Source organism: Lithobates pipiens, unplaced genomic scaffold (genome assembly GCF_037356315.1).
Source record: "Lithobates pipiens isolate NorthernLeopardFrog02 unplaced genomic scaffold, aLitPip1_a1.2 Scaffold_27, whole genome shotgun sequence".
Taxonomy (NCBI): domain Eukaryota; kingdom Metazoa; phylum Chordata; class Amphibia; order Anura; family Ranidae; genus Lithobates; species Lithobates pipiens.
In genome coordinates this window covers 224,689,784-224,708,307 of record NW_027507788.1, presented here as the reverse complement: position 1 = coordinate 224,708,307, position 18,524 = coordinate 224,689,784, and the positions used below count along the sequence as shown (strand labels likewise).

At 47.4% G+C, this 18,524-nt stretch overlaps 1 protein-coding gene across 1 annotated transcript in view; it reads left to right on the top strand.

The window, feature by feature from the left end:
* Positions 1-18,524, top strand: part of GPR153 (G protein-coupled receptor 153) — a gene marked incomplete in the record, with an annotated part of 188,326 nt that overhangs the window by 110,532 nt on the left and 59,270 nt on the right. Inside the window, 1 exon segment of the mRNA XM_077458308.1 lies at positions 17,124-17,615. Coding sequence (XP_077314434.1) covers positions 17,239-17,615 — 377 coding nt within the window.

Here is an 18,524-nt window from a genome sequence, read left to right as displayed (position 1 = left end):
ATGCCGAATCTCCCGTTCCACCACATTCCAAAGGTGGATGAGATGTGGAGAGTGTGGTGGCCATTGGAGGACAGGGACCTCATTGTCCAGTGGTGAGATGATTGACTCAACACACAGCCATTAATGTCTAAACCGCTGGCAACAAAAGTCAGTACACCCCTAAGTGAAAATGTCCAAATTGGGCCCAATTAGCCATTTTCCCTCCCCGGTGTCATGTGACTCGTTAGTGTTGCAAGGTCTCAGGTGTGAATGGGGAGCAGGTGTGATAAATTTGGTGTTATCGCTCTCACTCTCTCATACTGGTCACTGGAAGTTCAACATGGCACCTCATGGCAAAGAACTCTCTGAGGATCTGAAAAAAAAGAATTGTCGCTCTACATAAAGATGGCCTAGGCTATAAGAAGATTGCTAAGACCCTGAAACTGACCTTTAGAACGGTGGCCAAGACCATACAGCGGTATAACAGGACAGGTTCCCCTCAGAACAGGCCTCGCCATGGTCCACCAAAGAAGTTGAGGTCACGTGCTCAGCGTCATATCCAGAGGTTGTCTTTGGGAAATAGACGTATGAGTGCTGCCAGCATTGCTGCAGAGGTTGTAGGGGTGGGGGGTCAGCCTGTCAGTGATCAGACCATACGCCGCACTCTGCATCAAATTGGTCTGCATGGCTGTCATCCCAGAAGGAAGCCTCTTCTAAAGACGATGCACAAGAAAGCCTGCAAACAGTTTGCTGAAGACAAGCAGACTAAGGAGATGGATTACTGGAACCATGTCCTGTGGTCTGATGAGACCAAGATAAAGGTATTTGGTGTCAGATGGTGACAAGCGTGTGTGGGGGCAACCAGGTGAGGAGGACAAAGACAAGTGTGTCTTGTCTACAGTCAGGCATGGTGGTGGGGGTGTCATGGTCTGGGGCTGCATGAGTGCTGCCGGCACTGGGGGGCTACAGATCATTGAGGGGACCATGAATGCCAACATGTACTGTGACATACTGAAGCAGAGCATGATCCCCTCCCTTCAGAGACTGGGCCGCAGGGCAGTATTCCAACATGATAACCACCCCAAACACACCTCCAACACCACCACTGCCTTGCTAAAGAAGCTGAGGGTAAAGGTGATGGACTGGCCAAGCATGTCTCCAGACCTAAACCCTATTGATCATCTGTGGGACATCCTCAGACGGAAGGTGGAGGAGCGCAAGGTCTCCAACATCCACCAGCACTGTGATGTCATCATGGGGGGAGGGGAAGAGGACTCCAGTGGTGACCTGTGAAGCTCTGGTGACCTCCATGCCCAAGAGAGTGAAGGCAGTGCTGGAAAATAATGGCGGCCACACAAAATATTGACACTTGGACCGCAATTTGTATATTTTCACGTAGTCTTCTTAGGAAGGAGGGTGTATCAGATGTAGGCAGAAGAGATGATGGAAGTAAGGAAGGATCCGTCATATGCAAGGAGAAGGAATGATTGGATAAAGGCAGGATTCATCAGATGCAGGGATAAGGTATAGTAGGATAGAGGAAGGATGTAGCAGATGTAGAGAGAAGGATTGATGGGATAAAGGAAGGATCCATCAGATGTAGGTAGAAGGGATGATGGAACGAAGGAAGGATCCACCATAAGCAGGAAGAAGGAATGACTGGATAAAGGCAGGATTCATCAGATGCAGGTATAATGGGATAACGGAAATTCCCATCAGGTGTAAAGAGAAGGATTGAAGGGATAAAAGAAGGATGTATCAGATGTAGGGAGAAGGGATGATGGAATAAACAAAGAATGTATTGGAAGTAGGAAGAATGGATGGTAGGATAAAGGAAGGGAGGGAGAAGGAATGGTGGGATAAAAGAAGAATCCATCAAATGTAGAGAGAAGAGATGATGGGTTAAAGGATGATGGTGTCATCATGGATGATCATGGAGGATCATGGAGGATCATCATGGAGGATCATCGAGGATCATCATGGAGGATCATGGAGGATCATCATGGAGGATCATCATGGAGGATCATCATGGAGGATCATCATGGAGGATCATGGATGATGATGATGAGTTAAAGGATTCAACAGGCGTAGGTGGAAGGGATGATGGGATAAAGGAAGAATGTATCAGATGTAGAGAGAAGGGATAATGGGATAAAGGAAAGATGAGGAGGGAAGGGATGATGGGTTATTAAAGGAAAAATCTATCAAACGTAGCGAGAAGGGATGATGGGTTAAAGCAGGGGCCTCCAAACTTTCTAAACAAAGGACCAGTTTATTTTCCTTCAGACTTTGAGGGGGGGCGGACTGTTGCCAGTGACAGTACAAAATGCCGGGGCATCAATGGGAGTAAACAATGCCCCATCATTGGTATCGGTGGGAGAAATAGTGCCCCATTGTTGGTGTCAGTCTAAGGAATAGTGCCCCATCATTGGTGTCAGTGGGAGGAATAGTGTCTCATCATTGGTGTCAGTGGGAGGAATAGTGTCCCATCATTGGTGTCAGTGGGAGGAATAGTGCCCCATCATTGGTGTCAGTGGGAGGAATAGTGCCCCATCATTGGTGTCAGTGGGAGGAATAGTGCCCCATCATTGGTGTCAGTGGGAGGAATAGTGCCCCATCATTGGTGTCAGTGGGAGGAATAGTGCCCCATCATTGGTGTCAGTGAGAGGAATAGTGCCCCATCATTGGTGTCAGTGGGAGGAATAGTGCCCCATCATTGGTGTCAGTGGGAGGAATAGTGCCCCATCATTGGTGTCAGTGAGAGGAATAGTGCCCCATCATTGGTGTCAGTGGGAGGAATAGTGCCCCATCATTGGTGTCAGTGGGAGGAATAGTGCCCCATCATTGGAGTCAGTGGGAGGAATAGTGCCCCATCATTGGTGTCAGTGGGAGGAATAGTGCCACATCATTGGTGTCTGTGGGAGGAATAGTGCCCCATCATTGGTGTCTGTGGGAGGAATAGTGCCCCATCATTGGTGTCTGTGGGAGGAATAGTGCCACATCATTGGTGTCTGTGGGAGGAATAGTGCCCCATAATTGGTGTCAGTGGGAGGAATAGTGCCACATCATTGGTGTCTGTGGGAGGAATAGGGCCCCATCATTGGTATCAGTGGGAGGAATAGTGCCCCATCATTGGTGTCTGTGGGAGGAATAGTGCCCCATCATTGGTGTCAGTGGGAAGAATAGTGCCCCATCATTGGTATCAGTGGGAGGAATAGTGCCACATCATTGGTGTCTGTGGGAGGAATAGTGCCCCATCACTGGTGTCAGTGGGAGGAACCATGCCTTGTATCTGTGGGAGGAATAGTGCCCCATAATTGGTGTCAGTGGGAGGAATAGTGCCCCATAATTGGTGTCAGTGGGAGGAATAGTGCCCCATCATTGGTGTCAGTGGGAGGAATAGTGCCCCATAATTGGTGTCAGTGGGAGGAATAGTGCCCCATAATTGGTGTCAGTGGGAGGAATAGTGCCCCATCATTGGTGTCTGTGGGAGGAATAGTGCCCCATCATTGGTGTCTGTGGGAGGAATAGTGCCACATCATTGGTGTCTGTGGGAGGAATAGTGCCCCATCATTGGTGTCTGTGGGAGGAATAGTGCCCCATAATTGGTGTCAGTGGGAGGAATAGTGCCACATCATTGGTATCAGTGGGAGGAATAGTGCCACATCATTGGTGTCTGTGGGAGGAATAGTGCCCCATCACTGGTGTCAGTGGGAGGAACCATGCCTTGTATCTGTGGGAGGAATAGGGCCCCATCATTGGTATCAGTGGGAGGAATAGTGCCCCATCATTGGTGTCTGTGGGAGGAATAGTGCCCCATCATTGGTGTCAGTGGGAAGAATAGTGCCCCATCATTGGTATCAGTGGGAGGAATAGTGCCACATCATTGGTGTCTGTGGGAGGAATAGTGCCCCATCACTGGTGTCAGTGGGAGGAACCATGCCTTGTATCTGTGGGAGGAATAGTGCCCCATAATTGGTGTCAGTGGGAGGAATAGTGCCCCATAATTGGTGTCAGTGGGAGGAATAGTGCCCCATCATTGGTGTCAGTGGGAGGAATAGTGCCCCATAATTGGTGTCAGTGGGAGGAATAGTGCCCCATAATTGGTGTCAGTGGGAGGAATAGTGCCCCATCATTGGTGTCTGTGGGAGGAATAGTGCCCCATCATTGGTGTCTGTGGGAGGAATAGTGCCACATCATTGGTGTCTGTGGGAGGAATAGTGCCCCATCATTGGTGTCTGTGGGAGGAATAGTGCCCCATAATTGGTGTCAGTGGGAGGAATAGTGCCACATCATTGGTGTCTGTGGGAGGAATAGGGCCCCATCATTGGTATCAGTGGGAGGAATAGTGCCCCATCATTGGTGTCTGTGGGAGGAATAGTGCCCCATCATTGGTGTCTGTGGGAGGAATAGGGCCCCATCATTGGTGTCTGTGGGAGGAATAGGGCCCCATCATTGGTATCAGTGGGAGGAATAGAGCCCCATCATTGGTGTCTGTGGGAGGAATAGTGCCACATCATTGGTGTCTGTGGGAGGAATAGTGCCCCATCATTGGTGTCTGTGGGAGGAATAGTGCCCCATCACTGGTGTCAGTGGGAGGAACCATGCCTTGTATCTGTGGGAGGAATAGTGCCCCATAATTGGTGTCAGTGGGAGGAATAGTGCCCCATAATTGGTGTCAGTGGGAGGAATAGTGCCCCATCATTGGTGTCAGTGGGAGGAATAGTGCCCCATCATTGGTGTCAGTGGGAGGAATAGTGCCCCATCATTGGTGTCTGTGGGAGGAATAGTGCCCCATCATTGGTGTCTGTGGGAGGAATAGGGCCCCATCATTGGTGTCAGTGGGAGGAATAGTGCCCCATAATTGGTGTCAGTGGGAGGAATAGTGCCCCATCATTGGTGTCAGTGGGAGGAATAGTGCCCCATCATTGGTGTCTGTGGGAGGAATAGGGCCCCATCATTGGTGTCAGTGGGAGGAATAGTGCCCCATAATTGGTGTCAGTGGGAGGAATAGTGCCCCATCATTGGTGTCTGTGGGAGGAATAGTGCCCCATCATTGGTGTCTGTGGGAGGAATAGGGCCCCATCATTGGTGTCAGTGGGAGGAATAGTGCCCCATCATTGGTGTCTGTGGGAGGAATAGGGCCCCATCATTGGTGTCAGTGGGAGGAATAGTGCCCCATAATTGGTGTCAGTGGGAGGAATAGTGCCCCATCATTGGTGTCAGTGGGAGGAATAGTGCCCCATCATTGGTGTCTGTGGGAGGAATAGTGCCCCATCACTGGTGTCAGTGGGAGGAACCATGCCTTGTATCTGTGGGAGGAATAGGGCCCCAAGGGCTGGATAAAGGGAAGCAAAGGGCTGCATTTGGCCCCTGAGCCACAGTTTGGAGATCACTGGGTTAAAGGAAAGAGCCATCAGATGTAGAGAGAAGAGATGATGGGTTAAAGGAAGGATTCAACAGGCGGAGGTGGAAGGGGTGATGGGATAAAGGAAGAATGTATCAGATGTAGGGAGAAGGCATGATGGGAAAATGGAAAGACGTATCAATAGTAGGAAGAATGGATGGTAGGATAAAGGAAGGAAGTAACAAATGTAGGGAGAAGAAGGGATGATGGGAAAAGAAAATATGTCTCAGATGTAGGGAAAAGAAGGGATGTTGTATTAGATGTGGGGGTGTGGGGGTGAGGAGATATCAGATCAGGATTTCTCAACCAGGGTTCCTCCAGAGGTTGTAGGGGTTCCTCCAGAGGTTGTAGGGGGTTTCCTTGAGCAATGGTCAATTTCCGCCTCTCAGGTAAGTTCTCAATGACACCTTTGATGATTTTAGCTCTCTGTAAGGGGGGTATTTCGTCCCAACAACCACAAGTGTAAGGACCATTCTTCTCACTGACCATCACACCAATGTACCATGAGTTGTAGATTCTTTATTTTTAGCAGGGGGTTCCCCGAGACCGGAGAACTATCTCAGGGTTCCTCTGTGTTGAAAAGGTTGAGAAAGGTTGTATTAGACGGAGGGGAATGTGTTTTTTTTTAGTTTTGGATTTCATAGAGCAGTGATGGTGAACCTCGGCACCCCAGATGTTTTGGAACTACATTTCCCATGATGCTCTGGCACTCTGCAGTGTAGTGGAGCATCATGGGAAATGTAGTTCCAAAACATCTGGGGTGCCGAGGTTCGCCATCACTACCCTAGTGTGATTGGGTTGTTCTAATACAGGAGGGCATGTTACTGGTCAGATCTGCAAGTAAAAACAGAGGGGGAAAAAAACAAACAAAAAAAAAAACGAATGCGGCCACCACATCGAATGATCGGTAAGCTGCAATATATGACGTTTTTAGTTTTGGGTTCAATACATAGAATATTCGTCAGAAAAGGAAAAAGCCTAAAGAACATTTGTTTTTTTCCCCAAGTCGCACAGAGCGAATGTACATGCAGATTTGCTGAACAAAAATGTATGCACAATTTTTTTAAATAAATAGATCCTTTAGGATTTTTTTTTTATTTTTTTGGTATGAACGTGTGGAAGCGGAGTAGGGCTTTATATCAGACGAAGCCACCTGGGGATGGAGGAAGCACTGGCTACTTACACTTGTAATGGAAAATTGACTGCAGAGCTCCAAGCATCTGGCAAAGTCCAAACTTTTTGTTTTGTAATGGAAAACGCAATCAGCGGACGGCTAAGATTAAAGCATGCCACCCCCTCCAACCCCCCCCACACCCCCTCCACTAACCCAACGCAGCGCACAGCATAGCCAGGAGCCACTCTGAACATGCAAGTCCATAAAACCCACATCTGTGGACGAGGTCTGTTTATATCAGACACGTGCAAAACCAAATGGTTCCAATTAGAGCCGCGATGGAAAATGTGATTCAGAATTTCTAACGAGGGCCAAGTCCAGGAAAACTTTCTTTTGAGTTAATGAAACACCCATGAAAAGCCGATCTCTGTGCCTTCCCTTTCTACGGGGGAAAATCGGAGCGCAAAATGAGTGAGAGATTAAGAAACACGTTTTTATACTTTACAAGACAACGGCACCTTTGTGTCCTCAGACAGCTAAAGACACGGATGGCACGCGTACAGTATCTCACAAAAGTAAGTACACCCCTGAGTGACATTTTTGTAAATCTTTTCTTCTATCTTTTCATGTGACAACACTGAAGAAATGACACTTGTCTACAATGTAAAGTAGTGAGTGTACAGCTTGTATAACAGTGTACATTTCCTGTCCCCTCAAAATAACTCAACACACAGCCATTAATGTCTAAACCGCTGGCAACAAAAGTCAGTACACCCCTAAGTGAAAATTTTCGAAATTGGGCCCAATCAGACATTTTCCCTCCCCGATGTCATGCGGCTCGTTAAGCCGCGTACACACGGGGCGGACTGTCTGGCCAACTAAGTCCATCAGACAATCCGACGGACAGTCCGTCTTACTTTTGAATGAACGGACTTGACCACACACGATGAACAGACAGTCCGCTGAAAGCGTGCGCGATGACGTGTACAGCACGTAGGACGGGACTAGAAATACGACGTCCAATACACTGCAATGCAACCTTTCGCCGTGTAAATCCTTTCTGAGCATGCGCCATACTTAGTCCGTCCAACTAGCCTACTCACGAGCGGACTGTCCGCTGAAACCAAACTTGGACGGACAATATTACGGAAATTCCGAAAAAGTCCGCTGAAGCCCACACACGAGCTGAAATGTGTTTCGGCGGACTAAGTTGGACAGACAGTCCGCCCGTGTGTACGCGGCTTTAGTGTTACAAAGTCTCAGGTGTGAATGGGGAGCAGGTGTGTTAAATTTGGTGTTATCGCTCTCACTCTCTCATACTGGTCACTGGAAGTACAACATGGCACCTCATGACAAAGAACTCTCTGAGGATCTGAAAAAAAGAATTGTTCTCTACATAAAGAAAGATGGCCTAGGCCAGTGATGGCGAACCTTGCTTGGCACCCCAGATGTTTTAGAACTACATTTCCCATGATGCTCATGCACTCTGCAGGGTAGTTGAGCATCATGGGAAACGTAGGTCCAAAACATCTGGGGTGCCAAGCAAGGTTCGCCATCACTGGCCTAGGCTATAAGAAGATTGCCAAGACCCTGAAACTGAGCTGCAGCACGGAGGCCAAGACCATACAGCGGTATAACAGGACAGGTTCCCCTCAGAACAGGCCTCGCCGTGGTCCACCAAACAAGTTGAGGTCACGTGCTCAGCGTCATATCCAGAGGTTGTCTTTGAGAAATAGACGTATGAGTTCTGCCAGCATTGCTGCAGAGGTTGTAGGGGTGGGGGATCAGCCTGTCACTGCTCAGACCATACGCCGCACACTGCATCAAATTGGTCTGCATGGCTGTCGTCCCAGAAGGAAGCCTCTTCTAAAGATGATGCACAAGAAAGACCACAAACTGTTTGCTAAAGACAAGCAGACTAAGGAGATGGATTACTGGAACCATTTCCTGTGCTCTGATGAGACCAAGATAAACGTATTTGGGTCAGATGGTGACAAGTGTGTGTGGGGGCAACCAGGTGAGGAGGACAAAGACAAGTGTGTCTTGTCTACAGTCAGGCATGGTGGTGGGAGTGTCATGGTCTGGGGCTGCATGAGTGCTGCCGGCACTGGGGGGCTACAGATCATTGAGGGAACCATGAGGAGCACAAGGTCTCTAACATCCACCAGCTCTGTGATGTCATCATGGAGGAGGGGGAAGAGGACTCCAGTGACAACCTGTGAAGCTCTGCTGACCTCCATGCCCAAGAGGGTGAAGGCAGTGCTGGAAAATAATGGTGGCCACACAAAATATTGACACTTTGGGCCCAATTTGGACATTTTCACTTAGGGGGTGTACTGACTTTTGTTGCCAGCGGTTTAGACATTAATGGCCGTGTGTTGAGTTATTTTGAGGGGACAGGAAATTTACACTGTTATACAAGCTGTACACTCACTACTTTACATTGTAGACAAGTGTCATTTCTTCAGTGTTGTCACATGAAAAGAGAGAAGAAAAGATTTACACAAATGTGAGGGGTGTACTTACATTTGTGAGATACCGTAAGTCCACATTTGCTGCTTCCAATATCTTCAGCCAGTGCCAATAATAACCCTTCACTATTCCTGTGAAATAATGAATGCAAATGCATGTGGGTTCGTTAGGGAATACTGGAGCATGTCCGGGCGTTAGTATATACTTTAATTTGCCCTGATCCTGAGCCAACCGCTCCCGCCCACCTTCACAGCCCAGTGCTCCAGTGAGCACTGGAGGGGCAGGAACATAGAGCAGGGCCGGTGCTACCACTAGGCAAACCAGGCAACCGCCTAGGGCGCACTGCTGCCTAGGGGCGCCCGGTTGCTGGTTTCCCTCCACATCTGCATGCTCTGTAGGCTGCAGCTTGTAACTAACCCAGTCTCAGGCAGCTGCTTTGTCTGACCGGTAGTGCAAATAGAGGCGCAGCACTGGAGCCAGCGATAGAGGAAGCAGAGCCGATGCTTCCGCTATAGCGCCGTTTTCTGTCACATGGGCAGGGCAAAAGGGGGTAGGGGTCAGGGGTGGAACCAATGAGGGCGGCAAAATTAGGTTTTCACCTAGGGTATCAAAAATCCTTACACCAGCCCTGGCAGAGAGAGTCGGTGACTGACCGTCACAAGCTCTCTGCAGACTGAATACCGAGTACTGAGCAATCAGCGGTCTTTGATTGCTCAGTCTTAGAGCTGACGGAGGGACAGATGTAGCATCAGATCGATGCTACATCTACCTAGGTAAGTATGTATGTTTGTTATTTTGACCTTTCATACTTCTCTTTTAAAGTGGTTGTAAACCCTTACAAACCACTTTGACCTACAGGTAAGCCTAGATTAAGGCTTACCTGTAGGTCCAAGAAATATCTCCTAAGCCTATACGGTTTAGGAGATATTTACCCGGAGACAGCCACCGCATGCGTCGTAGACAGCGGCGCGCAGGCGCACCGGACAGGCTGATATGCCGCGAGTGTCGGCTCCCGTGCGCATGTGCGGGAGTGACGTCATTGCGGCTCCGGTGAATCACAGCGCCGGAGCCGCAAGACCCAGAAGTCGCTCCGGGATCCATGGCAGCGGCGAAGAGGAAGACGGAGGACCGCTTCGGGGGGCTTCGTTCTCAGGTAAGTTATTCATAATGAGCTAGTATGCTATGCATACTAGCTCATTATGCCTTTGCCTTACAGGGTGTGTTTTTCCCCCCCCCCCCTTTACTTCCTCTTTAAGTCATGCAAGAAATGGTTCTAGCAGGAGGTCAGCAACAGAAAGATCCGGGTATAATCTGCAGAGAGATACCACTGAACTCCATAGCAGTTACATTACAGCTAAAGTCTGAACAAGTCCCAAATCCAGCTACTATGCGATTTACAAAACTTCCTTCATCCCCCTCCCCTGACACAGCCAAATCCTTCTTTTGTGTCTCACACTCTCCCCCTACCAGGCACTGCAGATCACAGTGGGAGGGGTTTCAGCAACAGGGGCAGGGATGCCAATCCGGACAGCAGTGGGCAGGACTAGGTGTGGGCGGGTCCTGATTAACGAGCTACAGGCTTGTGATTAATGCAGTAACAATGCTAATAGTCACACCCCCTTTAACATTGTTTCCTCCCACTGTATTACAAGCAGGCTCAGCCCTACACAAGAGTGGCAACTCTGCTCTGAATTCAGGAGCAGTGCAGCATCGTTGCCACCCCATCACAAGAAGCTCCATTGTGTGGACTTCACTGGCAGAATCAATGCGTGTTTTTGTTGGACTTCTCAGAGGAGCCAAGAGAAAACTGTGCAGATGCATTTATAATTAGGTTCTGTAGCACATATAATTTTTTTTATTTTCATGGGAGGCCAAAGTTCTAACTTTTTAATAAGCTGACCGAGACCCGTGTGTAGGTGGAGGAGAAGGAGGAGGAATCATTATTCGCTCATATAGAAGTGAGTTTAGTTCTGGTCTTGTATTTCCCCCGACTGATGCGGTGTAAAATAACAAGAAAATCGCAGCATTATAAATAGACAGAATTTTCCATTTAAACAAGGTGTTTAAAAGATTATGCATGGAGTGGAGATTAGTGTGATGGCAGAGTGTGATTATTAAGAAGTAAAGGTCACTTGACATAAGTATCGCCGCGCTTGGCTTATTCTTGTCTGTTGCATTAAAAAGCCCACACTTCGGTGAATCATTGTTTTATATTACATTTTGTACTTTGAAGGAGAGGTGTTCGGCTGCTGCTCAAAGGCTTTTTGGCTTCCTGTCAAAAAAATGTTTCCACAAGAAGATTAACTGAGCTGGTAAAAATAAGTGTATGGAATTGTGGTCTAGTAAGGGTTTTTTTTTTGATACTCCCCGTGAACTACTGAAAGCTGAACTCCAGGAAAACAACTAATACAGTTGAAAAAAAGATAAGTGACAAGCCTGGCATGGACAAAGATTTGGAATTCTTACGGAGATGATTGAAAATTAGTGATCAGTGAGGCCACGAAGCAGAGGTGGCTCTTTAATTAGGCGGTCGCCTTAGGCCTCGCCCTCACAAGGGCCTCACGGCCGCCTAAATTGCCTTACAGAACAGTGTGGGACTCAGGAGTGGAAGGAAATATCTCCCAGTCACGGTCAGGGCAAAAGGCGAATAGAATTCTAGGATGGATCACCAGTAAGAGGAAGGAGGTCCTGATTCCTCTACAGGGGCATACCTAGAGCATTTGGAACCCAGGGCGGATCCTATATCTGGCACCCCCCTTCCCTGATCATGCCTGTACGCACTCACCCCTCTCACTCCTCTACGCACTCAGCCCCCTCACACCTCTACGCACTCAGTCCCCTTCACACCTCTAAGCACTCAGTGACCCCTCACACCTCTACGCACTCAGCCCCCCTCACACCTCTACGCACTCAGTTCCCCTCACACCTCTACGCACTCAGTTCCCCTCACACCTCTACGCACTTAGTCCCCCTCACATCTCTACGCACTCAGCACCTCTCAAACCTCTACGCACTCAGCCCCCCTCACTTCTCTACGCACTCAGTACCCCTCACACCTCTACGCACTCAGTACCCCTCACACCTCTACGCACTCAGTCCCCGTCACATCTCTACGCACTCAGCCTCCCTCACACCTCTACGCACTCAGTACCCCTCACACCTCTATGCACTCAGTACCCCTCACACCTCTACGCACTCAGTACCCCTCACATCTCTACGCACTCAGTACCCCTCATATCTCTATGCACTCAGTCCAACCTCATGCCTCTACGCACTCATTCTCCCTCACATCTCTATGCACTTAGCCCCCCAACACACCTGTACGCACTCAACTGCCCCCCCCCCCCGTACGCAAACAGCCTTCTACCTCCACTTTTACTCACAGCCCCCCACTTGTAAGGTGGTCTCCCTAGTCCCAGGTCCTGTTTCTACATGTCTTTGTGAGACCCGAGAGGAGCTGCAATCCAAAATATAGTACTGTCAGTACACACAAGGGGTGCACATGCAGGAAGCAGCCAGAGGTGGCAGTAAAGAGCCCGACTGTGAGCTGAATAACACAGAGGAGCCTCGGTGCTGACACGCAGGAATATAGAGTGCCAGCCGCAGTTACAGAGTACCCGCCCTGCCTTGTCCCGTCCCCGACACCCCACACCCAATGTGTGGCAGTTATTATTAATGTTATTCATCAATTCATTACATTCCATTCGTTTAGATACAGCGTTTGTTTTTGGCTAATTCTTAACTTCGGATGAATTCGTATTCATTACGTTCACTAACAGCCAAATTTGAAAGGAAAATTACAATACCTAGAATTTAATAGTTATTATTTCAGATTTTCGGGTTTTCAAATTTTTACGAATGTGCGAATTTTCGAATTGACGAATATTCAAATTTACGAATATTTGGAAAAATTTGTTAAATGGGGTTTATTAGTAACAAATGAAATGAACTTCCTTATAGACATGTGCAATTCGTTTAGTTCCGAGTTCGTTTTTTTTTTTTATGAATTTCAACAAATTCGTTAATTCGAAAACATCCGAAAGAATGAATTTGTCAAATTTCGTTAAAAATAACGAATTTGTAACTAAACGAATTGCACATGTCTATAAGGAAGTCAATTTAATAACTTAGAATGGTTGAAGCAGCGACAAATTTTGCGACAAGCATCCTGCTGTTTTCTATCTATCTATCTATCTTATATATATATATATATATATATATATATATATATATTAGGGCTGTGGAAATTAACGATTAATTGTTCGATTAATCGTTAATTTCTTTGATCGATCAAAATAATTTTGATCGAGGACGATCCGCGGAGTGAGCTCCGCGGTCTCGCCCATAGGAAAGGCCGCGGCTTCGGCCTAGCTCCGGAGCCGCGGCCATCTTGGTCCACCCGACGGCGGCCTAGACGCGCGCATTGACGTCATCATCGCCCGCCTGCTTGTGTCTACTATGAGGACGGATGGGTCTGCCTGCTGTCTATTCCAGACAGAGCAGACAATCATGAATATTAAGGTATGGGGGAGATATGAGGAGATGTGGGCAGTACTTTATGGGGGGAGATGTGGGCAGTACTTTATGGGGGGGAGATATGGGCAGTACTTTATGGGGGGGGAGATGTGGACAATACAGCATGGGGGGAGATGTGGGGGAAATGTGGACGGTACAGTATGGGGGAGATGTGGACATTACAGTTAAAGTTAAACTAACTTTCTACGTTTTTCTTAAAGTTTAATAAAAAAAAATTGTAAAAACTGTATGTGCATTATAATTAATCGAAATTAGTCGATTAATCGATTAAAAAAAAAAATCGATTAATCGAACAGGAAAATTTTAATCAGTAACAGCCCTAATATATATATATATATATATATACACACACACACACACACACACACACACACACACTAGGGCTGTGGAAATTAGAGATGAATTCCTCGAATAATCGATTCATTTTTTTGATTGATCAAAATTCTTTTGATATGTACTCGCCTCTCCGCTGGCTTCCGGGTCTTCAGGGAGTTCCGTCAGAGATCTGGTGATGTCACGGACATCGACGTCACCGGACTCCTCCCCCCTTCCCCAAGTGCCTCCGTCTGCTAACGAAGGGAAGGGGGGGGGAGGAGTCCGGTTGACGTTGAAGTTCTGATTGAACGTAACGCGTACAGGGGAGGAGCTACGCATGACGTCACCCACTGCTGCCCTATGGAACTAACACGATTGTCGGCTTTACATGCTGTGTTTTTATCATCTTTATGTGAGTAGTTTGGTGTTTTGAACACAAAAATGAAATCTTATACTTAAGCGGTGAGCACTGAGATCTTTTCTTTCTACCCATGACCCGGCGTCCTTGCTGAGATCTAAGGAGACGTGAGAGAAGTTTATGGTCCGCGTTAACCCTTTTGATACCCGCTTGCATGACCACCTGTTTGCACCGGGGTTCATGCCATAAGGGGAGAGTGATTAGTGAGACCGGAGGTGGAGGGATTGTCACGCTACTGTGGGGAAAAAAATGACTTACGTCAGTGCTACAGTTTGAATTTAAAACGTATTTGTGTGAACTGTGAAGTCAAGTCATGGATTGTGGAAACTAACAAGTGTCGGGTGATTGTATATAGTGTATACCACATTTACCACTGACTAATGCAGAGCTGCAATGCAAGGAGATCAGCTAAAAGTAGTTGGATCTGTATGTGCGTTATAATTAATCGAAATTAGTGGATTAATCAATTAAAAAGAAAATAATTCAATTAATCGAACACGAAAATTTAAATCAGTAACAGCCCTAAAAAAAAAAAGTATTTATATATATATTTTTTTTTTTTTTTTTTTTTAACTTTCTTTTTACTTTCTGCTATAAAACATACCAAATAAAAAATATGTAAAAAAAAAAAAAAAAAATCAAGTTTCTTCATCAGTTTAGGCCAATATGTATTCAGCTACATATTTTTGGTAAAACATCCCAATAAGCGTATATTGATTGGTTTGAGCAAAAGTTATACTGTCCAAAAACTATGGGATATTTTTCTTTGTTTCTTTTTTTTACTTGTAATGGCGGCTCTCAGCGACTTATAGCAGGATATTGCGGCAGACAAATCTGACACTAACTGACTTTTTGGGGACCAGTGACACTAATACAGTGATCAATGCTAAACAAAAATGCACTGTCACTGTACTAATGACTGGCTGGGAAGGGGTTAACACCAAGGGATAATTCAAAGGGTTCAAGGTGTTCCTAGAGAATGCTTGCTAACTGTGGGGGAGGTGCTTTGACTGGGTGGGAAGGTAAAGATCTGTGTTCCTGCTCAGCAGAAACACAGGATCAGCACATTCCCTTCGCACAGAGCTGCGGTCTGCCTTGTTTGTATAGGGAGACCACTGCTCTGCCTGTCTCCCGATCGGCGGGTCCCGGTGGACATTGCGTCCGCTGGACCCGCTGATTGGCTTCTGCCGTGTCCAATCCAATGTACGGTGGGTGGTCCACAAGCAGGTAAAGTGATACTAAACACACACTGTTTAATTAACTCTCTCTCTTCTATTTCTGTATGTGGATGACAGATCTGTAATTATTAAATAAAAAAGTCCTTTTCCTGATGGATATCCAGCCATCACATGACCCGGCTCTCTCCCAGCCTGTCTGCAGGGAAACACAAGCAGGAGGAGCTTCTTGTCCTCTGCTGCTGGTCACATGTTAAAAAAAAAAAACTGCCTTTGGAATTCAGAGTAAAAATGTATTTTTAATATCAATAAACTGTTTTAAATTGTCATACAAATTTATATTTGAAAGAAAATGATTATTATTGTGTGGCAATAACATGGTGTGGGTGGATTTCTGCCAGTCACAGGCTGTGTCACGCCCCTCCAGCCTGCGTCTTGGAATAAGAGGGAGGTGAAGCCTCCATCAATCTACATGTAATATCCCGCCCCCCATTGTGTTTAGCTGGTTAGTGGGCGTGGAGGAGGAGGGAGGGAGTGGGTGGTCATTTACCACTGTGTATACACCCACATGTGTGACGCTATAGTCACATGGGCGGCTCAGATGTTATAGGGAAGAAATGCTCAGCATAGAAACTGAAAACTGAGCATGTGCAGAGTGGCCCTGGAGGAGTGAGCACTTGGGAGCTGAAGTTCAGGAATGCAGGGGTCCTAGGAGTGGCTTCATCTTTTTACGAGTAGTGCATTTGATAATACACAATATGGTTGGATAGCAGGGACATTGCTAGGTCTACAAAGGATATGGGGTTCGAGCCCATAGCAGCATTGTAAAGAAAGTCATACACTTGGGCGGGCATACACAGGTATATAATGTGAGTGTGTGTGTATATTCCCAGAGAGCCCCCCACTTACATCACGGTCCCCAGAGATCCTCTCCCTAAAATCAGAGACTCCAGAGAGCCTCCCCCTTACATCAGGGTCCCCAGAGAGCCCCCCCTTACATCAGGGTCCCCAGAGAGCCTCCCCCTTACATCAAGGTCCCCAGAGAGCCTCCCCTTACATCAGGGTCCCCAGAGAGCCTCATCCTTACATCAGGGTCCCCAGAGAGCCTCCCCCTTACATCAGGGTCCCCAGAGAGCCTCCCCTTTACATCAGGGTCCCCAGAGAGCCTCCCCCTTACATCAGGGTCCCCAGAGAGCCTCCCCCTTACATCAGGGTCCCCAGAGAGCCTCCCCCTAAAATCAGGGTCCCCAGAGAGCCGCCCCCTTACATCAGGGTCCCCAGAGAGCCTCCCCCTTACATCAAGGTCCCCAGAGAGCCTCCCCTTACATCAGGGTCCCCAAGGAACCTCCCCTCTGAATCAGGGTCCCCAGAGAGCCGCCCCCTTACATCAGGGTCCCCAAGGAACCTCCCCTCTGAATCAGGGTCCCCAGAGAGCCCCCCAGTTACATCAGGGTCCCCAGAGAGCCTCCCCTCCCTTTGGGGACCCTTCCAGATTCGGGGTTATAGCCCCAGAAGCCACCCCCTAGCGACGCCCCTGTTGGACAGATAAGATTATACAGACCTTCCTTTGGCTCTGCTCAGGTCATCGATTGTAGGCTCAGAACTTACGATCTGGTGAAAGGGTTACGATTATGGTGTTGCGGTCATTTTACCAACAGTAATAAATTCATAACGCTTTGTTTATTCTTATTTTGCAGGATATCCAGCCACAATGGAAGTACTCTCATTTTCCGCAACATATCACGACTAGCCTAAAGTTACCAGAAGATGCATTTGCAGTCACTGTTGTTTTTTTTATCTGAACCGCAAAGCTCTTCTCCGAATGGTGCCTTCACCCTCCACCATGAATGATGAGCAGAGACTGCACAACAACGCGGTAGCCTGGCTGATTTGTTCAGGGATCTCACTTCTAGCCAATGCCTGGGGGATTCTTAGCATAAGTGCCAAACAGAAGAAATGGAAGCCTTTGGAGTTTTTAATCTGCACCCTGGCCGGAACTCATATCCTTAATGTGGCCATACCAATCACCATGTACTCTGTGGTCCAGCTGAGGAAGCAACACTCCGACTATGAGTGGAATGAAGGGGTCTGCAAAGTGTTTGTGTCTACCTTCTACACTCTGAGCCTCGTCACCTGCTTTTCTGTCACTTCCTTGTCCTATCATCGCATGTGGATGGTACGCTGGCCGGTGAACTACAGGTACGACTTATTTTATTCATATTTCGATTGGGCATCCTTTTGGCGAGGACAGGAGAAGCAGGCTTAGCACGGAGTTAGGTCATTGTGGAGATGTACAGTTATGGACAGGGTGTGATGTCACTCTTCACCTCCTCCAATCAGGAAATGCTTTCCATTCATTGAGAAAATGCAAAACATTCTCTGAATGGTGCTTGTTCCTAGTAGCCGACCTCCTGTGTTCACAATGCAGCAGAGCAGTCACTCAGCATGGGACCCGGAAGCTAGTGGAGATCACTTTCCAGCTTCTAGAGCAGCGGTCTCCAAACTGTGCCCGGGGGCCAGATGCAGCCCTTGGGGCGCAATTTCATTCACGGAAACCAACAATGAGACATAATTCCCACCACTGACACCAATAAAGGGGGCACAATTCCTCTCAAAGACGCCAACAGTGGGGCACAATTCCATCTAAAGACACCAACAATGGGGCCCAATGACATCAATAACGGGGCTCAATTTCTCCCACTTACACCAATATTGGGGCACAATTACTCTCACTGAAACAAATGATGGGGCATTCTTTTTTCCCACTGACGAGACCTTTTCTACTCCCGCTGACCTCAGTCCGACCCTCCTAAAATTCTGAAGGATACTAAACTGGCCCTTTGTTTAAAAATTATAAAACGAAAGAACCGCCCCTAACTCACAATAAATCGATGTGATACCCACCTCTCGGGGCCACCCTCCCCTTGGCCAATCTAGCAAAACCCCAGTGCTGATTGATCTGACCAATACAAAATAAAAAGTGCTCACCAATAAATTGACTCAAAACTTGGTGGTACAGATGCAATAATGAAACTCAATAAAAAAAAGTGTATAAATGCACCAAATTAATGAAACAAAATATATGACTAATAATCAACAAATCTTCTA